Source organism: Callionymus lyra, chromosome 13 (assembly GCF_982586985.1).
Source record: "Callionymus lyra chromosome 13, fCalLyr1.hap1.1, whole genome shotgun sequence".
Taxonomy (NCBI): Eukaryota; Metazoa; Chordata; class Actinopteri; order Syngnathiformes; family Callionymidae; genus Callionymus; species Callionymus lyra.
This window is the reverse complement of record NC_141830.1, coordinates 5,878,903-5,903,202: the sequence shown is the minus strand read 5'-3', so window position 1 is coordinate 5,903,202 and position 24,300 is coordinate 5,878,903. Positions and strand designations below refer to the sequence as shown.

Here is a 24,300-nt window from a genome sequence, read left to right as displayed (position 1 = left end):
CATTTCCAATAATGACAAACATTATTTAAGTGCATTCTTTAAATCTACCGCTCGAGTAGTTACCGCGAGATACGAACTAAAATCCCATTAATGTCCTGCCAATAATTCGTTATGCTCACCCTCCATGAATGAGAGCCACTGCATTTCAATGCAGATCCATTAGCATTTATAGTAGCACTAGATAACATTTAACATGTTTGTTTCTGCCTCCTACAGTACAGTGTAATAAAAATGTTCACAAAACAGGAAAAATACTGTTGTTTACCCTTTTTTTTTCATAGATACTTGAAAGTAAAATAACAATAACCATGCAAATGGTCTTTAGATTATTTATTTATTTGTAGATTGAGAAGAAGCATCACACTCAGGTACACATTTTCCATCTTTTGAGTCGTCTTGTAATACATATTAAAGCTTGGAACATGTTCCAAAAAGTCTGACTTTTGGAAAATCACATGAACCGAATCTCTTGAAGAAGGTAATACAGTGGGTTGTGCTAAGTAGAGTCACTGTCATCAGATGCCCTCACATGCACGGGTTCCTGCAAGCTCACCAGAGACAGGTCTGGTTGAACCTCTTCCTCGTCTAACTGGACCTGAAAATCTTTCAGATTGTCATCAGCAGCTTCATCTTCAGGCACCCATCCAGCATCTTGAACGGCTGGTTGGACGTTAAAAGGCGGGCTTCTTACGGAGTCGGGTGAATAGGACTCAAGGTCTGGACCTGGTGAGAGAAGACTTTAGTTTAGAGACTGTATGACTGATTGACAGTTCCCTTCTCTAGCGTATTGATGATTTCTATGCACGTTTTAAATACAAAAGCTTTTGAATCGTGTTGCATCGAGTCATGATTTATTGACGTCAAGTGCATCATCTCTTTAAAACAGAAAACATTTTTTATTTTTGCAAACATTGGACACAAATTCCCATGTTGTGTAAAAACCTATACGCTACTTCAGATATAAAGAGATAGAAAACGAGATAAGCCAATAAACATTTTGTAATGTTTCCCAAAACTGGACTTTTCTGGAAAAACCTCCAAAAAGAGAAATCGTTTTTGACAGTAAACAGGAGATTCTTTTTTTAGCTAGCACTTAGTTTCCTTTAGGAACAAAAACATCTTTCTCTGCCAGAAAAAGAAACTAATTGCCATATATTACTGTCCGCTGTTACCCTCATAATAAACTGTGGGTAACAAAGGATGTCCTTAACAGGAAGAAAGTGGCTTTCAGGAGCAGGGACAGGGACGCCATGAGGTCAGCACAGCAGGAGGTGAAGCGATGCTTGAGGAAGACAAAGAACACCTACAGGAGGAGGTTGTAGGAGAAGCTGAGTGGGGAACAAATAAGAGAGGTCTGGGATGGTGTTAAAACCATCACTGGACCGGGACCAAGTCCTCTGACTGCAGTGGACATGGTGGAGGAGGCAAACGGTCTCAACTATTTTTTCAACGGAAAAGATTTGGCCGAGCCAGCTGAACGATTACAGACCGGTGGCACTGACTTCGCAGCTGATGAAGACACTGGAGCGGCTGGTCCTCAACCGTCTAAGGCCACAATTTCAGCACGCACAAGACCCCCTGCAGTTTGCCAACCGGCCCACGGTTGATGTAGAAGATGACATCCTTCACCTCCTGCGTCGGACCTACTCCCACCTAAAGGAAGCGGCTCAGTGAGGATCCTGTTCCTGGACTTTTCTAGTGCCTAGTAACACCATCCAGCCCACTCTGCTCCCGGACAAACTGACACATATGCATGTGGACCCTGGTCTGTGGACTTCAGGAGGTCCAGGACAAAGCCACGTCCAGTGTCCATCAGAGTTGACCAGGTGGAGATAGTTCACAACTATAAGTACCTCAGTGTGTGGCTGGACAGTAAACTGGTCCTGCAACACAGACCATGTATATAAGTAGGTTCAGAGTAGACTGTACTTTCTGAGGAGGCTTCGATCATTTAACATCTGCAAGAAGCTCCTCTGCATGTTCTACCAGTCTGTGGTGGCCAGTGTCATGTTCTATGCTGTGGTGTGTTGGGGTGGAAATGTGTCCAAGAGGAGGTCAACAGGTTGGACAGGTTGATCAGGAGGGCTGGTTCTGTGGTTGAAGCTGGACTCACTGGTGACAGTTGCTGAGAGGAGATCATTGAACAAACTACTGTCCATCATGGATGATGACAGTCATCCTCTGAACACTGTCATCAGTGAACAGAGAAGCAGATGCAGCACGAATGCTCCTCCCATGATGCAACACTAATAGACTCAGGGACTCATTCATTCCTCGTGCTATTAGATTGTACAATTCTGAGTTTGGGGGCAGGAGTGGAGCGAAAGTATCATGATGTTCTGTTCTATGTTAATCTTTGCATCCTTTGTCTTTGATCTATGTTCTTTATCTTTACACTTAGATTGCTGTAATCTTGCACTTTCTTTTTTATAGAAACTTTGTTCTTGTTCTTGTTTTTTAATGAATCCATTGTCTGTGTTGCTGTGTGCTGGCTGAAAAAACTATTTCCCGAAGGAGACCTCCAGAGGGCTCAATGAAGTTCATCCCTCTATCCATCTATTAACCAAAACAAGGGGGACAGAAGTGGGGAGCTGAGACAAAGCTAACGAAAACAGTAAGCACATCAAAGAGGGCCTTCACCTGATCACCACGTCACCCAACCACAGACTATACAAGAACTAGAAACACCATCTCTGTCACACACATTTAATCAGACACATGTAATCACACTTCACCTCCTGCATCGTGCTTGCTTGTCCTTCTAGATGAAGCAGAAGATATCGTCTTAAATGTCAAACAGCGTTTGTACCGGCGAGGCACCGATCCACCCACACCCTACCTGAGGTCAGGGAGGAAGCAGTGCTCGTGTCGTCCGTTGAGGAGTTGAGGAAGTCATCCAGGGCCTCCTGGTCCGATAGATTTGTGATTGTCATCTGATCCAAAGCGGACACGTCGTCCTCCTCCAACAGATCTGTGCACGTAGACACATACGGAACTCAGATTTGTTGCGAGGATTTTTTTGTCCAGATCCAATCCTACCTTTGTGCTGCACCTGTCCGCTAGAAAGATATTGTTTGACGTCCTGGTTGAAAGCTTCCTCGTAGACCTTCTGTCGTTCCTTGAGTTTCTGTTGCCTGGCCAGCTCCAGCTGCGCCACCTTATGGGCATGCTCGTTGTTCAGCTCCACTAGAAAAGTTCAAGCAAACATTAGTCTTGTCAAGTTAATTGAATATTGATATATCAATTAACTACAGCACTAAACCCACCCAAATAATTACAGAAAACATACCTGGTTTCTCACATTAAACTTCGTCATCCTTCAAATCGACCATCTTGTATTTGTGTATTCGGGTAACTTTGAAAAAAAGGACTATGAGCTTGTTTTTGTAATATTCCTTATTATTATTCAACATACGTTTCTGTTTTTGCATAACTAAAACAATAAAATAGAAATCTGGTTACAGAAATCCAAGGAGGTACTGATTGTATGCAATTTAACGTCTTCTCCCGTTTTCTGATATCTGGTAAATATCATTTGGCCAAACTAATACTTCAGTAGTAGGTGAGTGTCAGGTGGAGTGATAAATACTTTTAACCAACTTTTAAAATATTTGCACCAGGAAGGTGTATTGTTCATCTTCAGTCTAATAATTCACAAAACACTAATTTTCTTCAAATCTCGCCAATCGTAATCCTTTTTTTTTTTTTCATCGTACTCCACTCATACGTAGTGAAGAATTGCTCAGCTTGTCACTTATTTCGCTGTATTCTCACTAATTTAACAATGGAAGTCAATTAGATGGCTTTGGTAACTTCACCCAAATATGTCCCACAAAATCACGCACACTTTTGTGTCGGACTAAAGGGGTTGATGGAAACGTCTTAAAAATTCACAAAATTTGAATATAGAATATACCTCTACAATACTCGACACTCGAAACTATACTTAATATTATTTATAAACCAATAAAGGGTCCACAATGTAGGCCGAAAAATAAAACAGAAAGGAAAATCTGATCACCCACACTTTGAACTCAATCTGGCCTAAAATTATGTCACACATGACATAAAAGTGCAACAACATGAATTCTCCGTTTCACTGTAACCAATTTTCTTGAACTCTTGTTGTGCCAGTTTCTGCTTTTATCTTCTGGTAACTAAAATTGTTTGGTGGTCACATGTCTCTCAAATGTGAATTCACATTTGTTACTTGTATTTTTGTATTTAAAAAAACATTTGTTATCTGTAAATATATCATTTTAATTTACAAAATAAAAAAATACATTTGTAAAACTTGAAATTCTGTTTGTGAAATTACATTAACATGTCCTCAGCAAATACAAGGATTCTCCATTTACAAGTCTTGCAATTACACGGGTTTACCACTTAAAGGTCCTTGAGATTCACGTCACAGAAGGCAGTGTTGTAATTACGACAGTTAATTAATTGCAATTAAAACCGTCTGACGCTTCCGCGATCACAGGCAAGCCATCAGAGACTAAATTCAGACGTGCGTAATGACAGAACATTACAGTAGCAGTGAAGTTTTGAAGAAATGTCTGGGAGAAAACAACTCTAAAGAAAGTAAAATGATGAATCTTTTATTCAGATTTCTACAAATTAAACCATCCTCTCTCTTGTTTACGAAGCCCCCTATATCTAAGGTAAGGTAAGGTAAGGTAAGGTAGAACTTTATTGAACTTAAATTGTATTTTTCCAATTAGCCACAGCAAATACAGCATTTTTATCATATAAAATTAAAAATAAATCAAAATAAAATAAGAAGAACACAGAGAACTAAAGAGAAAGAACAAGATGATACAATCTAAGTCTAAAGATAAAGAACATAGATCAAAGAAAAATAACAAAGACAAAGGATACAAAGATTAACATAGAACAGAACATCAAGATACTTTTAGAATAGAACATAGAATAGACGTTCTTCAAGTTCATGAACTGTAATCTGCCTCCATCACGTCACCAGCCTGAATGACTCATGAATAGAACCAGCAGCTTTGAATCAGAAATTCAGGGGTCGAGTCGGGGCCCGGCATTGACGTTTTTTACAATCATTATAATCATAATTTTCATCAATATTTTATGTTTTTACCTGCGATTTATTTTATTGTGTTGCGGTTACAGCAGCAAACTTGCCTTCTTTTCATTTGTTTATTTTGTCCAGTGTTGTTGAGGAGATCGTTATTTGCTGATCATTTTCTTGTGAAATGTTTAGGATAAATGCATGTATTTTGTAGAGTATATAGAGACCAGGCTTTGGTTCAGTTTATAGTAGAGATGTGCTCGGTTTGCTCTCAGCAGCCTGTCATGGGCTCATCAGCTGAAACTAATGAAAGATAATAATGTCTTACCCTCGAGAGCTTCCATTTCTTTCCTGAATAAAAAAAGAGAGAAGATTTTAACATGAATCACTTGACAAGCTTTAGCAAGTTAGCAGCTGATCATCTTATTTTACTTAAAAAAAAACATTTGTTGATTCATGATCTTGTTAAAAAAAGAGAGTATTTTTAGAAACAATGATTTGCTCCAGTCATTCAAAATATGTCTATATTTGCACCTTTTCCTCTTCTTGTAAACTTCAAGTTGGTCGATATGTTGCTGTTTGGCATTCTGTTGGTCGCACTGGCAACACACCGTCTCCAGGTACACCAGTCTGCTCTCCATCTCCTCAAAATCTCCCTCCAGGTGAGCTGCAAAGTAATGCACAGGAAACATTTTGGACGGATCTTACAGAACGGAAGAAAATTATAAAAATAACCATAATGTTTAGGTTGTACAAGCTAGTGTTACTCTAGTTTCTGCTTGTGTTCACTAGTTCTACTAGCATTAATAGTCATCCAGTCCAGCTGAACCGCCTTTTTTCCAAGCAAGACATCATGTCACCAACTGAGTGAAAGTCACATCCTACCGATGGCAGCAGTCACAGCATCCAGTCCGCTGATAAAAGCAGGTAAACTTTGCAGTTGCTCCTGCAGTTGTTCAAGTGCGGCTCGTCGTTTCTCCCAGTGTGCGGAGAGCATCACCACGTCGCCATCTACGGCCTGTTGACACAGTCGTTGCACTTTTACTCAAACTCAGATTTGACATCGATATGATGCATTTATTTTTATCTAGCTGATTATGTCCTAATTATCCCTTTGTCTCTAACATTAATAGTTACGAAGTCGTGCATTTGTTGGCACTAGAGTTATAATACCCAATTACAAATGTTCAAAACACTTATATGTTTTAAATGACGGACATTTTCCAAAATGCTGAAAAGATTCCGATATACTTATCGAACCACATGACCTTCAGCATTACTGTCAGGACAGCTATTTTAACCAGAATATGTTTTAAAAGTTTTAACTTAATGCTTGATTTTGAAGTTATCCAAACATGGGAAAACATAACAAGATAGATCAGACGGGACGAGAAATTATCTATTTTATTATCATCTTGATTTTCATCTAATTAAATATATAGTGACGTCCAATTAGCAGAGTTGAGCTGAACATTTGTCCGTAGTAACGATATCCTGGAGTTCCTGGAATTTGTAGCGAGTGTTATCACTGCTTCTACATTAAATTGTATCGTTTATCCGTTTGGAAAATGTACATTTTCAACATTAATTGTTCAGTGAATTGCAAATAACTTGCACTTCAGTGCTACCTAACATGAATGCAGTCATCAATGATGACAATTTAGTGTGTTAAGGGGTTAATTCTCGTCACAACCTTTGGCATCAGTAGTTCTTGAACACATACTGAAGCATCATTCATATATTTTCTAGCCAAGCCGCTCTATATGTCAAAACAACAGTTGACAAATTTAGCAACAACACAAATCAACACATTTTAAATCACCCTTTGAGAACAGAGCAGGTTCGAAGAGGATGTGACTGACCTCAGCAGCACGAGCAGCATCTGTCGTCCGCTTGTGGAGAAGAAACCAGCCGTCCTCATATCTGACAACAGACACAGTTACATGAGTATGAATAAAGTAACGGGTTCATACGAGTAATGTTTGTTCTTGCAGGTTTACCTGCTGAGGAGCTCCAGTCCAGCACTGAAATGAGGAAAACTCTCCTCCAACCTAACAAAATAAAAACAAATAAACACTCAAAAATCATTTATAATCACAATCATAAGTTTTATTTAGAACTCCATCTTCACAAGAACTGTTTGTCATGAACCCACCTGGACTTTCTCTTCACTTTTGCTTCCTTGGATTTGTCCCCAAGAGTCTTTAATCTAGAAATGAGAAACAGGCGGATGCGTTAAAATTCTATATTTATGTCAGTGACTACTATCAGCTTTCATTCGCACGTAAACGTAAAAAAATGCAAATAGAAGTTGGAGAGAAATTAAACTTCTTGTTAAAGGCTTTAAGAAAATGGCTTCAGGAAAAATGTGCTGTCAAACCATGATCTGGAGTCACATGACTGTCACCTGAAAGTACTTGTGGCCGGATTTTCTATTTCGCGACCAGTGAAAGGGGAAATCTTAACAAACCCACCATGTTGTCTTTAAAAACACGCCCAGACATTGAACAGTCATTTAAAATGTGTTTATATCAGATATGATGTCATAATAATATAGTGAGAGAAGAAGGAGCACAAACCCTGTCGTTAGATCCTGCTGGACCATGTGAAGTCTTTCGCGGAAGTTTCCGAACATGATTCCTTTAAATAGATCGACGTTATTAAATCTACATTATTGTTTATGTTGGAAATGATGAAGAATATCTGTCTTAAGTCTTTACAGGCTGGTCTCTCAGAGCACCGAGGATTTTCCCTCCATATAGACTGCGAGGCGAGCGTGTGTGAGCAGCAACGGGCCGCCTATTAAATATGGACAGCAATGAAAGAACCACATTTTAAGAAAGATAAATCTTTATCTTTATCTTTAATCACTTTATCACAGTACAACACATACAGCTTCGCGGCAAAACTAACGCCTAACGTTTTGTGATTGTGTGACATGTAACGTTCATTTTTTTTTATTTTTGTTGTCAATTCTGTCCCAATAACAACCAAATTGGTTACACAAGATAATAGCTTCGTTTAATTATTTTTTTAAATAATTGTTGACGACCTGTTGTTAAAAAGAACATTTTTAAATTAAATAAAATAAAAGTTACGTCGAAAAAGTTAACCTTTCAGGCTTTATTCAGGGTTTACACGCCGTTAGTTTGTTCGTTGCTAAAATAAACAAATGCCACTACTGCCACCGTTCGGTTCGGAGGGGTACTGTAGCTCAGAGGGATAATTAGACATTTAGCTTTTTTATTTTATAAATAAATGAACTACATTCTTCTATGTATAACGCAATATCACATAGTATCATCAACAATGTGAATTAAACACACGTGAATGTATCTCCTTAATTGCACTTCAATCGAACGAAACGAATTATTCATTATCAGTAAAATATATATGCTTTTGTTTTTGTAGTAGAAAGTAAGTAATTGGTATTTGTAGAGCGCTTTACTAGACCAGGGTCACAAAGCGCTTAAACAATCAAGTGAAATAAGGAGATTGATGTATTTAAAGAGTCACTAATGTGTTGATATTACTGCCTCTTGACTTGATCTTTGACCTCTATTGTAGTAAGTTCAGTTTTGTACAAAACCTTTAATTGAAATATTTACATTAGAAAATGTACTTAAGCCCCGCCTACTGCAAACGCTTGATTTTTAAATTAAATTAATTTAAATTAAAGTAAATTTCGTTTACTATAACCTCAACCACTCCGCTGTGATTGGTCAAGGATCAGAGCCTTTAACCGCGTGTCATCAATTCCTGAAGTCTCCATCTCCAAAGGACTTGTTGTATAAACAAAGCAGGGTGAGATTAGAAACTGGCTGGAGGAAGAGTGAAGACCATTAAAATGACTCTGCTCTCGTAACCTCTCCTTTGGTGGACATTTCTGACGGGGGGGGGGACTTTATAAAGTAATAACTTCAAAACTTGGAGAGGAAGACTTCAACATTTGAGACGTGTCAGTAAGTCAGGAGAGTTTTCACATTAGTTGCCCTTTGCATGTTGTATGTTGTCCATGGATTTCTTCAAATACTCACTTATCCTCCTTAAGTCCAACAACATACAGACTCTGATACGTGTGTTTGCTGTGTGTGTCAGTGTTAAAAAACGTAATCTTGCAGCAAAAAACAGACACATTTGTTTCAGTTAAAATGTATTTCTTACAGTTTTACAAATTCCTCAAAATCCACTTCCAAAGAAAACCTGATGTTTCAGTAGCACCTGATCCTTCAAGAAAGACCATAACGTCTAAAAACAACAGAGCAAACAAAAGTAGTAGCAGTTTGTAAAAAAAACACGTGTTTTCCAGCATCCTTTTTGCTGCTAAAGCAAAAGTCTTCTGAATTCTGTATTTATTTATACCAAAGCCACACACACACAAATATAAAGTAAAATGATTTTAGTTCTTATCCCTTTTGAGCACCGAGAGAAACAGGTAAAAAGGATAAATTGTGTTACTTCAGGTGTGATTCATGAGCGTTACATTACAAGACTTAGTTTGCATATTGAAAAAAAAAAATCGGATTCTGTTTTATGCATGTTTTTAACACATTAACAATAAAAACACAAGCATGTTATTCAGAGCGATGCTGAGCTCTGACTAGAGACATACTCTCCTTCTATAACCAGGTACGCCTTCACTTTTGACCCATAACCCGAAACCATAACAAAACATGCGGCGTGACATTGCACTGAGGTGGATCAACCACCCATGATACCAACATTTGTCAAGACCTCTGCAGGTCACATGATGAGATGAGGGCTCATCGGAGTTTTGAGGTGCATAAATCAAGAATGGAGACTCAGTGCAGCAAAGGCAGTAGCAGTGACACGGACAGATGGAGAAGGGTTTTCATTTTGACCTCAGTCTTGCTTCTTAATCAACACACAAAGGCAGTAACCAGCTGTAAACACAAGTAACTGGGGTACAGTGGGGATAAGACTTGTGTCATTCTTAGTGTTAACCCCCCCCTGACTAATTGTGTCGGGCACGTAGCTAATTTCAAAGTTGATTTAGTCCAGAAAAAAATACACAATAACACACAATAGTGAGGCTTCTAACGTAGCGACTCTTTAAAGCATCCTCCAGTGGAACCGATTCGACCCGACTTCACTCTCATGTCACATGTTTCATGATGGAAGGGATGAACAAGTGCCAGGAAATATGTTTCCATGTCAGCCAAACACACCTGTTTGAATAAGAAAAGGTTTCAGACATTTCACTTTCATCAACAGCTTATCTTCATTGTTCCTCCAGTGACCTTTGACCCGGAGAGAGTTGAAAATATCTTACATCGACCACCACCTGGTGCGGATTAAAATAGTCAAAATAGTCATTAAGATACAGTCTGACGAGTGTACAGTTCCTCAGGAGGAGTTAGCGCCTGAGGGTTCGAGGGCTGGTCCTAGTGGCTGAGGTAGAAGACTTGGTCCGGCTCGGAGGTCTGGCCGAGCCCTTGGAAGAACAGCACCTGTCCTTGCTTGACTTCTCTGAGGAGTCTCTGGCATCAAGGCGGGAGTTGTGAGTAGAAAAGTTGCTGGTTGGTGAAGTCGACCCGCTTGAACCATGTTTAGCACCTTTAGAAGTTGCAGCTCTGGTCAACGTTCTAGAATCCGAAGTTCTTATTGAGTGGGCGTTGGCGGAGGACGCCGTCTGGTTCCTGGCGCGTCTCTGGCTCACGTGCACGATGACGCCGCCGACCGGGCCGAGCTCGCACTGGTTGATGACCTTCTCCAGACAAGGCTCCACGGTCGTGATGCTCACCAGGCCGAACTCTCCGTTCATCTTCTCGTCATCGGGCGGACATTTCACAAGTCCGTCCTCGTGACGGCGTTCCTTCTCTACGGCGGCGCCGCGGTCCTCCATCTTGGATCCTAGAGTCCTGCCCGGCTTCAAGACTCTTCTACCTGCAGAGCTTCGTTGCGGCGACGTCGCTGGTTTTGTATCCGGAGGGAGACCTCTCTTCCGTCTGGACAGCCTGATGATTCCAGAGACTTCCCTACGTTGTCCCCTGAACGTACCGTTAGTTACCGGAGCTGCGGCTCTGCTTCCTGAGTTCTGCTGGGGCGTGTGGGGGTTCTTGGGTTTGCAATAGACTTTTAAAACACTTTGGTGGCTTAGAGGAAGGCGCTGATTCGGAGGCAGCTGGTGGTTATTTTTTGAGGGGTGGTGTTTATGGTTCCTTTCCTTCTTCGAGCCTTTGGGCTGGTCTTTCACTGGATTGGTATTGCTAGACTTTTGACCGGCACCCGGGACTCGCCTGTCTCTGACCTGCACCCAAGGTTTATTGTGAGGGAGGGATCCGCCGATGGTGGCTCTTAATTGAGAGGGTCTGGGCGTCTTCATAGCCTAAAAAGGTAAAAGATTGAGTCGTATTAAAACAAGTAAGTAAGTAAGTAATTTGTATTTCTATAGCGCTTTTCCAGACCAGGGTCACAAAGCGCTTAAACAATCAGAACAATATTCAATAAAGTATATACTTTAAAGATCAAGATAAAACTGAGAACACAACAGGAGTTCCAGAAAATCAAGGAAAAGCCTGAACAAATAAAAACATCTTAAGATGTTTCTTGAAGGAGTCAGTAGATCATCAAACACAGAGATGGTTCCAAAGCTTAGGAGCAACAGTCTGGAAGGATTTCTCTCCTCTGGTCCTGAACCGTGTTCAGGAACCATCAGTAGATTCTGATCCACAGACCTCAGAGCCCGAGCTGGGGTGTAAGGCTGGATCAGATCACTGATGGAAGGTCTGACCATGAATAGATATGAAAGTAAGAACCAGAATTTTAAAGTTGATCCTGAAAGAAACTGGAAGCCAGTGAAGAGTTTTAAGGATCGGAGAAATGTGAGTTCTTCTACTAGAGCGGGTCAGAATTCTCACTGCAGAGTTTTGAATCAACTGCAGGCGAGACACATCCTTCTTGTTAAGACATGAAAACAAACTGTTACAATAGTCCAGACGAGAAGAAACAAACACATGGATTATAAGATCCAGATCATGTTCCGACAACATTTTCCTAAGTTTAGAGATTTTTCTCAGTTGAAGGAAACAGTTTCTGGTCAGTTTTCTGCAGTGTTGACCAACATTCAACACAGACAAGCTGACCTCCAGGATATCTTTGAAAAGATGTTACCACACATTAGCCTGAATTAAAAAGTAGTCAAAAGAGTGATAAAACCCAAGGTTATCCTTTCATACAAATTAAATGTGATCCATTTGGTCTGAATGTTACTGACTTTTTTATTCCTTTTGGCATTCAAGAGAAGCTGTCTGGGTCTCAGGTGACGTCTTGAGGCTCTTTCTTTTTCCTCACGACACTCTCCCGCTGTTCTCATCTTCTTCTGCTGCTCCTCCCCTCGTCGTTCCCTCTCTCTTATCCTCCGAGCTCGAGCGCTCAGAGGGAAGAAAGAGTCGACCATCTCAGATTCTGGGCCGCCATTTATAGAGTCCGATAGGCCCGACCCTGCAGAACCACAATGAAAAAGAACATTAGAGGTAATACAAACGTGGATCACACACTTACAGTCCATCAGTTACACAACTGCATGAAGAGAGACACTATAATAGAAAATAAATGAAGGGCATTAACACACTGATCCGGATCTCAGTTGAAAAACTAGTTTTTCAACTGAGATCTTAGTATATTCTAACACTGCCAGTGTATGAAAAATTAAAATCTTTATTATGGGATCGATCGTAGAAATAACATTGTGTCGTTTTACTTTCCAAATCAAGATTTGGACTTTTGCAGTATACAATTTATACTTTTTGTATATAATTAACAATACTTTCACTGGGTGTCTTATACACCAACAGAAATGTTTTACAATCATTTTTATATCATTTTATATGGATAAATTATACTTGGCAAATTTTGTGTGAATGATATTATTGGTATTTTAAAGCATTTGCAGTATTATAGCTCAATACAAGTGTTTAAAAGATACAAGAAAAGTAAGAAGCACTTTTTCACATGTAAATCATGTACTTTAAAACAGCCAATAAAGGCTACATCTTGTGTTTTAAACATGCATGTTACATACGCCGTTAAACTTACTGTAAAGACTGATGTTCTTCCCATCAGGCTTTTCATCGATGGACAGACAGGAAGTCAGCTGATGAATACGAGACAGTTCTTTGCTTTGCTTGCTCGCCAGGAAAGAAATGTTGTTCGGTGACGCTGCTGAACCTACGTCAAGAAAAGGTTAACAAAATAAACTTTAGCTTGAGTGGGGATGAAATCATTAGGGGAGGCAGGCGAGGCAGTGCCTCACCACTCAATACACAATCGATCACAAGCAAAAAAATTACAACATGCCATTGAAACGCACGTATCTCTGAATGTCGCCAATATAATGGTAACACTTGTAAAACTGACACTGCCTCACCAACCATGAACCTCACCTCACATCACTGGATGAAATATTAAACACACAAAACAGTTTATAGTCTAGATAATGAAGTTATATACACTCGCACATCTGTCACACCTGGTCGTATGGAAGACCTTTATTCATGCTCGGATCAAAGTAACATCATCACATCTTGATTGAATTATATAAAGGAATCCAACGGGTCTGAATAATAATAATAATCAAGGTCTCCATGGGGTCTACCTCTCAAGCATAGGAAGGACAGGAAGTCTTCAGTCTTGGGTGGACGCCGGGTCAGACAGGTGGCTGCTGGGAGGTGGTGGGAGTTGTTACAGCGTTCTGACGTCGTCGATGCAGAAGGTCCTGGAGAACTTGGTGGCGACTGAGCGAACTTCCTCTGCGCCTGCAGCCGCGGCCTTTGAACACAAACACTCAGAGTTAGGATCCTACTTATGGAAGTTGTTTTTACTATATATTTGAAGTAACAATACATTATTAATGAGGAAATCATACAATTTTTTTCAAGTGAACTATAGTTCGTCGGGTGGCAAATGTACAAACAACGACGATGATTTTGTAAAGTATATAAATGCAAATTTCCAATAGAGGAAGCTTCTGTTCTAACTGAGATCACTGGACAGCACAATAGCAGTTTGGTTACCGACACAAGCAGGCCAAGTAGGTGCAGCTTAGTTCGACAAAGGTCATTTGTGTTTAATCGAATTAACACAAGACATTAAATGGATTTTTTTAAACAATACATCTATTTTTTTATCGTCCTGATTTAATCTCAGGATCTTGATTCATGCTGATGAAATCCGTTTTTATCTTTATGAAATAGTGAAGCCCCAATCAAATTAAATCTTCATCTTGGAAAAGAAAATTCCTTAACAGGAGGAATCTACATTGAAATTAAACAACCAGGAAAGACTATTTTAAGTTGGATTTTCCTCTTTAACAGTGTCATTAAGTAATCAATAATCAAACAATATTGGTTTCATTAAATTGAAAGCTGATAGCAAACATTCCAGATGTTACAGGAACTGACCTCTTGCTAGCCAGCTCTGCATACACAATAAATATGAAATGTTTCTTTTAAAACCACAGAATAAATATGAAATATTTCTTTGAAAACTACACAATATATATGAAATATTTATTTGAAAACTACACAATAAATATGAACTATTTCTTTGAAAACTACACAATAGATATGAACTATTTCTTTCAAAACTACACAATAAATATGAACTATTTCTTTGAAAACCACAGAATAAATATGAAATATTTATTTGAAAACTACACAATATATATGAACTATTTCTTTGAAAACTACACAATAAATATGAACTATTTCTTTGAAAACTACACAATACATATGAACTATTTCTTTGAAAACTACACAATAAATATGAACAATTTCTTCGAAAACTACACAATAAATATTAAATGTTTATTTGAAAACTACCCAATAAATATAAACTATTTCTTTGAAAACTACACAATAAATATGAAATATTTCTCCTAAAACTACACAATAAATATGAAATATTTCTCCTAAAACTGCACAATAAATATTAAATGTTTATTTGAAAACTACCCAATAAATATGAACTATTTATTTGAAAACTACACAATAAATATGAACTATTTATTTGAAAACTACACAATAAATATGAAATATTTATTTGAAAACTACACAATAAATATGAACTATTTCTCCTAAAACTACACAATAAATATTAAATGTTTATTTGAAAACTACCCAATAAATATGAACTATTTCTTTGAAAACTACACAATAAATATGAACCATTTCTTTGAAAACTACACAATAAATATGAACTATTTCTCCTAAAACTACACAATAAATATGAAATATGTCTCCTAAAACTACACAATAAATATTAATGTTTATTTGAAAACTACCCAATAAATATGAACTATTTATTTGAAAACTACACAATAAATATGAACTATTTCTTTGAAAACTACACAATAAATATGAAATATTTCTCCTAAAACTACACAATAAATATTAAATGTTTATTTGAAAACTACCCAATAAATATGAACTATTAATTTGAAAACTACACAATAAATATGAAATATTTCTTTGAAAACTACACAATAAATATTAACTATTTATTTGAAAACTACACAATAAATATGAAATATTTCTTTGAAAACTACACAATAAATATGAAATATTTCTCCTAAAACTACACAATAAAAATTAAATGTTTCTTTGAAAACTACACAATAAATATGAACTATTTATTTGAAAACTACACAATAAATATGAAATATTTCTTTGAAAACTACACAATAAATATGAAATATTTCTCCTAAAACTACACAATAAAAATTAAATGTTTATTTGAAAACTACCCAATAAATATGAACTATTTATTTGAAAACTACACAATAAATATGAAATATTTATATGAAAACTACACAATAAATATGAATGATTTCTCCTAAAACTACACAATAAATATGAAATATTTCTTTGAAAACAACACAATAAATATGAAATATTTCTTTGAAAACTACACAATAAATATTTCATACACAATACATATTTCATATTTATTGTGTAGTTTTCATTTATCATTTAATGACACAGTTATCATTCTAACTGTGTCATTAAGTAATCAATAATCAAACAATATTGGTTTCATTAGATTTCACTCATAATGAAAGCTGATAGCAAACATTCCAGATGTTACACAGACTGACCTCTTGCTGGCCAGCTCTGCATGGTCAGGGAGGTCAGGGAGGCGATGTTGAGGGCGTGTCAGTGAGCACCAGCTCGAGCTCTGATTGGCCGACTGACACTTGCTGGCACGGTTCACCACAGCAGCTGTTATGGAGTAAGTGTAACCATTATTTACTAAAGAGTTTCATCGTCCATGATGCTATACCATCCGTTTCTACAAAAGCAGAAATTATCACATAAAAACGTATGCATATGTATGTATGATTTGGCTACTACAAAGACTCTGTTTCTATAACAGTCAGCAAATCATGTTCTCAAACGCCTGCAAGAGCCAAGGTCTCAAGGTGCAGACATAGGACTTAATAGCTTTTTTTTGGTGATGAGCTCCGTCTACTTAGCATGACTTAATTCTTGAGTTGTCACCGGGTCAAACTGAACGACCTCCACCACTGTTTTGTTTTTGGGCCTTCGGGTCACCTTGACCCTGAGATTACACAAGGGTTAACCACCCCATAACACATGATGGACTGATAAAACTAACCACTTTTTCTCAACTGCATTGTCAAGGAAGCACATTTTAAACGTACGTTTGTGATGGAACTATGCATAAATATTAGTATGAATAATCTTGAATCGTAAGTTTGTTGAATCCGAACGCTACCAAAAGACTTCATGTTCTCAGACACGCCTTTATGACACATTGTCCAGACGATCCGTTTGCTTATTCTTTCATTTCAATGTTAACAAATAAACAGCTTCCAAATCAATAAAAAGAAACGCTGACAAGTTGCCATAACTAAGAGTTCCAATTGCTTCCCGTGAACATCTGAACTTTCTATCCAAAGATATGTCAATATCTTCACTTATCTGGAAGATGAGTTTTTTTTGGGGTTTTTTATACAACCGTAGTAGAAGTAAAGTAAGTAGTAAAGTAGTTTATCACTTATGTAGCATTCAAAGTGAACAACAAACGTTGTGGATGATCATTTTAAATTAAACATCTTTATGAATGGTGCCAACATTGATGGGATGGCCTAGTTCAGGGGTGTCAAACTGGTCCGGAAAAGGGGCCGAGACAGTGCAGGTTTTTGTTCCAACCAGTCAAGCACACATGAGTTAACGAATCAGGTGTCGGCTTAAACAAGAAACAATCAATTGATTACTGTATCCAGACGCCTGATTGGTTCAACTATATGGTTGGTTCTAAAACCTGCACCGTCTCGGCCCTTTTCTGGGCCGGTTTGACACCTGTGGTCTAGTTAGTCAATAACGGTTCCTATAGAAGTTCTGGACATATTTTTGGGAGTTCAAAAGTGTCCTACAGACGACACAGATGATGATTGAAAACTATAGAGATGTGTCTTTGGTTCCATGACACAGTACGTCTCATATTTCTCTGGGAAACACCAAGGAAGTCTGTAATGTTGCCACTGAGACATGGATAAGAAGGAAGACGATCGGATGGATTTGGTGAAATTGGAAACAAGGTGATTTGTACAGATAGAACAGTATGTCAAATAAAACCAGTGCTGTGTCAAAAAAATCGCAAACTTCTCTTAGTATACTAGAAGTTAGTATGCATCAGGATAGTGTACATACTAACTAGTAACTAATCCTCCACAGATAGTATGTCTCAAATCAAACTCTGCTGCTACACACTAACAGGAAATGACGTGACAGCTTCTTCTTCTACTTCTATTAAACAATGGTTTCAACCAGCTGTAGGAACGCTATCGCCACCTGCTGGCAGCACGTTTTGCAAGTTTGGAAGAAGAAATAAAGAAAACATTTGAGAATCGAAATATTGGCGAGATATTTAAGCTGATATCAGCAGCGAAGACGTGTCATCCTTCTACTGCTGCTGAAAATACACCTGTAAGTATATGAATATATATATATATATGATGTAACTTCTGTTTACAACGTCGCTAAGATGGAGCTGTTTAGTGTAGATAGTGTCCATCGAACCATACTCAGTTTTGTGGGCGTTTTAGTGTCAATTTAGTGTGCATGGTGCACTAAATTTCGCATACTAAGATTTGAGACGCACTTACGCACTGAAAATACTAACTTTGAGTACGCAAGTATGTGATTTGAGACACAGAACAGGTGTGAGCTCATTTCTGTGCAATTTGACTCGTTCAGCGTATAGCATAGTTTTGTATCTCTCAGGTGAGCTTTGGTTAGATTTAATTTAGTCATTTGTCCAACATCTGTTGGGGTTTTTATTTCTGTACTTAAATGACAACCTGCACGTATAAGAAACAAATACATTTTAATGACTGTATTGAACCATGTCTGAACATGTATTTGGTCAGACTTTCATACTCACCATTGAGCCTCCTCGGAGGGTGTGAGCGTAGACTGCGAGTAGGGATGTGGTTTTTCTGCGGCGTTCGAGTTTTATCAGGAGCACAACTCTTCAGCGATTTGTTCCTATTGTCACTTGTTTGTTTCACAGTCCTGGCCTTCTTACAGTTGAGCAGCGGCAGTTGACTTTTGTGAGCCCGTAGAGTCCTGGCGGACGGTCGCTTGTGTTCCTGCTGGAGTTTGTTCTGTGCAGCTCTCCCCGCACACCGTTTTGATTGCCGTGGCTTCTTCCGGAGCAAAGATCTTTTTGGTGAATCCTGAGACAAGTTGTGTTGTTTTTGCACTTTGTTGCTGTGCCCACGAGAACGTTCCCGCTTTGAAATGTTAGCATCCTCTGTTTTGATCTTCCTCTCACGGTGAGCGACCTGGGACCTGGGTTTGACTTTCCGCTGCGCTGGCTTCGTTTTGTGAGGCGACGACACCGTGCTGGACGTACATTTGAACGTGCGAATGTGTGAGTTGTTGTGTGTATGCTGGTGTGTATTCCTGAATTCTTTTAGGGAGAGGAAGAGAACTTTGCGGACCAGACGCTCTTCACACCAGGGCATCCCATCGCTGATGTCCTGCAAAAACAAACACAACTTCACTAAAAGTATCATGATGTTCTGTTCTATGTTGATCTTTGTATCCTTTGTTATTTGTCTTTGATCTATGTTCTTTATCTTTAGACTTAGATTGTATCATCTTGTTCTTTCTCTTTATTTCTCTTGTTCTTATTTTATTTTTTTATGAAAAATTGCTGTACTTGCTGTGTCTAATTGGAAAAAAACAACCTCCTGAATAAAGTTCTACCAACCTACCTACCTAGAAATAGTAACTAAATGTGAGCATGTGAAAACAATACAAGGCAAAAACACAACACTGTGTTGAGGTTTGACTGCTAGCACACGATTTTGCACAAAAGTTTTGCGAGTATATCCCTTGTGTCGTCTCTGGGTTGAGGTGAAAGACCTCCTTGTCTTCCAGAAAAACAGATGCAGTGGTAGTTTGTCCTGTGTTTCAGAATTTCAAAAATCCGAAAATTTCAAAACCAGAATCATCTTAGTTGCTTGTATTGTAAAAAACGAGGATTTCTTTTTTTTGGGATGAAGTAGAAAAAGCGAAGGAAACGATTTGAAATTGTTGTTATTAATGTTGATGTTTGCAGCAAACCTTAGCATCTATCGCTTCAACTGTGGACTCAGTTCAAGGGTCAGTAAGATCATCTCTTTTCACTGAACTAAATTTACATTTTTATACATATCTAGGCATGTTTGGTTGTTACTTTAACATGATGTTTATTTTTGTCCGTTCATGACGGTGAGATTCTCATCTACAGGAATAAAAGGTTCAGAGAAGTTCAGCTGCAAACCTTTCCTATCATTATCAACATCATCTTTTCATCGTCAAACGAAGTGAAAATGCAGATATTAAGGTGTATTTTCACTTCTTTTTTTTCTGTGGAAACTGGAAACTTCACCCTTTGACTGACACGAAACACGACCTATTTTATTCTAAAACACAACAGGTGGTAGAAGAAACATTTTTCTAAATAATTTACCAGTAAATTATCCAACAAATCTTTCTCTTTCTCTTCACCAATCTGTGTTATGATAAGACACTTAAAATAAAATTGAATTGAATTGAATTGAATTGAAATCAAAGGACTCACATATTTTTTCTTGATGATATTCCGTTTGGGTCGGTCTGTACTCATCTTGTGCGTCTGACTCGGAGGGGCTCATGAATTATACCGGAAACCCACTTCCTAAATATTTGATCCCCCCTCCAGAAGAGTCCCTTTTCTGGAGAAGACAAGAAGAAGAAGAAAGGTTTGAAACATCTTCACACATATAATAATATTATAGTCTCATACTGTAAAAGCTATTGGCATCTACTGGTGATTAGATACATGTGCTTGCATCGCCATCTACAACATTTACATCCAACATGTTCACTCACCTCAATCCTAAACCTGGCCTCTCCTCTCTTCAAACATCTGTTCATCATATTCTCTCATTTCTGATCTCGTTCTCCTCCATTCACTCCTCAGTTTCTTAACTTCAGCTGCTTTCTCTTGTGTTCATGTCAGCGTTCTTACCTCACTGTCCTTCGGGTCCTTCAAGAAACATCTTAAGACGTTTTTATTTGTTCAGGCTTTTCCTTGATTTTCTGGAACTCCTGTTGTGTTATCAGTTTAATCTTGACCTTTAAAGTATATACTTTATTGAATATTGTTTTGATTGTTTAAGCGCTTTGTGACCCTGGTCTGGACAAGCTCTATATAAATAAAAATTACTTACTTACTTACTTACTTACTTCAGAAAAAGTGCTTATTTACCAAATTGTGCAGACATTAGAATAAACAAGAACGTTGATAATATTTCATGCTTTTGTTACGGCTGATAAATAAAAATGTTTTCGTAACAAGTAAATTTCCTTCTTGGATGAGATATGTCAGTATGTAAGTAATTTTTATTTATATAGCACTTTTCTAGACCAGGGTCACAAAGCGCTTAAACAATCAAAACAATATTCAATAAAATATATACTTTAAAGGTCAAGATAAAACTGAGAACACAACATCTGTTTTACTGAATATTTTTAGATGGTGTGTGTGCGTGTGTGTGTGTGTGTGTGTGTGTGTGTGTGTGTGTGTGTGTGTGTGTGTGTGTGTGTGTGTGTGTGTGTGTGTGTGTGTGTGTGTGTGTGTGTGTGTGTGTGTGTGTGTGTGTGTGTGTGTGTGTGTAGTGTTCATACAAAAACGAAATATATTTATTTTTCACAATTGTTTTCTAATTAAATTGGTTTAATGTATTCTTATGTTTTTGTATTGAAAAGAGAGTAGCTTGATATTCTATATTTAATATAAGTAGCAAATCCACTGTAGGTTTTTCAGAGAGTGAGATAATGGTCGGTGTCTTTCAAGAGAGCATCAGAGACAGCAGTGAACAAGGTCAGAAGTCTCTGACATTAACATATATGGGAGATATGGTGGTTATAATGCAAGTGTAATGATAATATATAATGCAAGTGTAATGATAATATATAATGCACGTGTAATGATAATATATAATGCAAGTGTAATGATAATATATAATGCAAGTGTAATGATAATATATAATGCAAGTGTAATGATAATATATAATGCAAGTGTAATGATAACATATAATGCAAGTGTAATGATAACATATAATGCAAGTGTAATGATAATATATAATGCAAGTGTAATGATAATATATAAGGCAAGTGTAATGATAATATATAATGCAAGTGTAATAATAATATATAATGCAAGTGTAATGATAACATATAATGCAAGTGTAATGATAATATATAATGCAAGTGTAATGATAACATATAATGCAAGTGTAATGATAATATATAATGCAAGTGTAATGATAATATATAATGCAAGTGTAATGATAATATATAATGCAAGTGTAATGATAACATATAATGCAAGTGTAATGATAATATATAATGCAAGTGTAATGATAATATATAAGGCAAGTGTAATGATAATATATAATGCAAGTGTAATGATAATATATAAGGCAAGTGTAATGATAATATATAATGCAAGTGTAATAATAATATATAATGCAAGTGTAATGATAACATATAATGCAAGTGTAATAATAATGTATAATGCAAGTGTAATGATAATATATAATGCAAGTGTAATAATAATATATAATGCAAGTGTAATAATAATATATAATGCAAGTGTAATGATAACATATAATGCAAGTGTAATGATAATATATAATGCAAGTGTAATGATAATATATAATGCAAGTGTAATGATAACATATAATGCAAGTGTAATGATAATATATAATGCAAGTGTAATGATGATATATAATGCAAGTGTAATGATAACATATAATGCAAGTGTAATGATAATATATAATGCAAGTGTAATGATAACATATAATGCAAGTGTAATGATAATATATAATGCAAGTGTAATGATAATATATAATGCAAGTTCAATGATAATATATAATGCAAGTGTAATGATAATATATAATGCAAGTGTAATGATAACATATAATACAAGTGTAATAATAATATATAATGCAAGTGTAATGATAATATATAAGGCAAGTGTAATGATAATATAAAATGCAAGTGTAATGATAATATATAATGCAAGTGTAACGATAATATATAATGCAAGTGTAATGATAATATATAATGCAAGTGTAATGATAATATATAATGCAAGTGTAATAATAATATATAATGCAAGTGTAATGATAACATATAATGCAAGTGTAATGATAATATATAAGGCAAGTGTAATGATAATATATAATGCAAGTGTAATAATAATATATAATGCAAGTGTAATGATAACATATAATGCAAGTGTAATGATAATATATAAGGCAAGTGTAATGATAATATATAATGCAAGTGTAATGATAACATATAATGCAAGTGTAATGATAATATATAATGCAAGTGTAATGATAACATATAATGCAAGTGTAATAATAATATATAATGCAAGTGTAATGATAATATATAATGCAAGTGTAATGATAATATATAATGCAAGTGTAATAATAATATATAATGCAAGTGTAATGATAACATATAATGCAAGTGTAATGATAATATATAAGGCAAGTGTAATGATAATATATAATGCAAGTGTAATGATAACATATAATGCAAGTGTAATGATAATATATAATGCAAGTGTAATGATAACATATAATGCAAGTGTAATAATAATATATAATGCAATTAGAAAAGGAGGAGACATTTGTTCTCAGGCAGTAGCAGCTTCAGCACCAACCTGCTACATTAGCTCCACCATCACAGTGGTACTGCCTTGCTCAACGGCACAGAGATGGAGGCTGAAGATCTGGAAGAGCAGAACATTGAGGTCATCCTGTGTGACGTCATTAGGGATAAAACTCTTCTCTTTTTTTAACATTTGTCAGCAGATGAAGGAATGAATGGAAGAGATGCTGGAGCAGCACGAGAGCGGCTCAGTGTCCAGGCCGCACACACACATTCTGTCTCACACACACACACACACACACACACACACACACACACACACACACACACAAACACACACACCAGTGTTGGACCATCAACAACAAACTGAATCCACTTTCTCCTCAGTATCTGACCTGCCCCCCCCCGTTGGCCTCGTCAGTGACGGCCACTGTGATTGACAGCTACGTCCCCGTCACATTAAACAAAGCATCGATGTGTATAAATCGATCATCCACCTCCGGCAGCTTCAGATCCTCCAGAAAGCAACGCGCGCACAGAACAACAAATGTTTAACTCCCGCGGTTCCTACAAACCTGGATGTGAAGAGCTCGTCGACAACGGTGGGTCCCGGTTATTGAGCCCCTAAACTAGGGATGCCATTTGGAGCTGGGGGGGGGACAGCCTCGTTTGATTTGCGTTGCGCCGCACTATAGTACTTACGGTAGACGCAAGTCAAAATCTAAGGATTATTTTTTCTCGAAGGAATTCTGTCGGAAAGGCAACTTCCAGTTCTGTAAACTTTAATAGAAATTGTCTAGTTTATCATGATCCATGATCAACACTTAATGGATCAAAAATAAATACAATCATACAATCATCAATCCTTATTAAGGGACCTTCATGAAGATTCAATGACTGGATTAATGATGTTGTTGTTTTGCTACTGTAATATTACAGAGTAATAGTATTGAGTATTGACTCAAAATACCAGCCCACACAAGTACTGCACAACTAGATCATTGTGGCTATGACAGCAATAGTATATATATATATATATATATATATATATAT

At 37.1% G+C, this 24,300-nt stretch overlaps 2 protein-coding genes across 3 annotated transcripts; both read right to left on the bottom strand.

Annotated features, from left to right (window-relative positions):
- Positions 1–315: 315 nt before the first annotated feature.
- LOC148067056 (dysbindin-A-like) lies at positions 316–7,787 on the bottom strand. 2 transcript variants are annotated; one of them, XM_087806203.1, is made up of 11 exons: positions 7,621–7,787; positions 7,197–7,250; positions 7,042–7,092; positions 6,904–6,964; positions 5,927–6,059; positions 5,576–5,708; positions 5,370–5,392; positions 3,040–3,186; positions 2,840–2,971; positions 2,736–2,761; positions 551–723 (listed from the first exon to the last, which is right to left on the bottom strand). In XM_087806203.1, the coding sequence occupies exons 1-11, from the start codon at positions 7,674–7,676 to the stop codon at positions 688–690; spliced, it is 852 nt and encodes a 283-aa protein (XP_087662329.1). In that variant the 5' UTR covers positions 7,677–7,787; the 3' UTR covers positions 551–687. The 2 variants fall into 2 exon arrangements, with proteins under 2 accessions (XP_087662328.1, XP_087662329.1); XM_087806202.1 differs by lacking the exon at positions 2,736–2,761 and having other exon boundaries at positions 316–723.
- A 1,445-nt stretch (positions 7,788–9,232) lies between these two features.
- Positions 9,233–23,887, bottom strand: LOC148067055 (uncharacterized). The gene is made up of 9 exons (XM_087805619.1): positions 23,823–23,887; positions 23,300–23,368; positions 20,159–20,291; positions 18,470–19,070; positions 16,158–16,281; positions 13,659–13,831; positions 13,100–13,231; positions 12,279–12,505; positions 9,233–11,390 (listed from the first exon to the last, which is right to left on the bottom strand). The coding sequence occupies exons 3-9, from the start codon at positions 20,201–20,203 to the stop codon at positions 10,419–10,421; spliced, it is 2,274 nt and encodes a 757-aa protein (XP_087661745.1). The 5' UTR covers positions 20,204–20,291; positions 23,300–23,368; positions 23,823–23,887; the 3' UTR covers positions 9,233–10,418.
- Between the last annotated feature and the right edge of the window lie 413 nt (positions 23,888–24,300).

What these genes read in the sequence shown, in the direction of transcription:
- LOC148067056 (XM_087806202.1), bottom strand. Translation starts at nt 7,676, where the DNA reads ATGTTCGGAAACTTCCGCGAAAGACTTCACATGGTCCAGCAGGATCTA. An exon ending in CAGCAGGATCTAACGACAGG is followed by an intron (nt 7,251 to 7,620) that starts GTTTGTGCTCCT and finishes TCTCATTTCTAG; the next exon opens with ATTAAAGACTCTTGGGGACA. An exon ending in TGCTTCCTCCCTGACCTCAG is followed by an intron (nt 724 to 2,839) that starts GTAGGGTGTGGG and finishes TTCTCTCACCAG; the next exon opens with GTCCAGACCTTGAGTCCTAT.
- LOC148067055 (XM_087805619.1), bottom strand. Translation starts at nt 20,203, where the DNA reads ATGAGTACAGACCGACCCAAACGGAATATCATCAAGAAAAAATAT. An exon ending in ATATCATCAAGAAAAAATAT is followed by an intron (nt 19,071 to 20,158) that starts GTGAGTCCTTTG and finishes TTGTTTTTGCAG; the next exon opens with GACATCAGCGATGGGATGCC. An exon ending in GTCCTTCCTATGCTTGAGAG is followed by an intron (nt 13,232 to 13,658) that starts GTAGACCCCATG and finishes TTCTTGACGTAG; the next exon opens with GTTCAGCAGCGTCACCGAAC.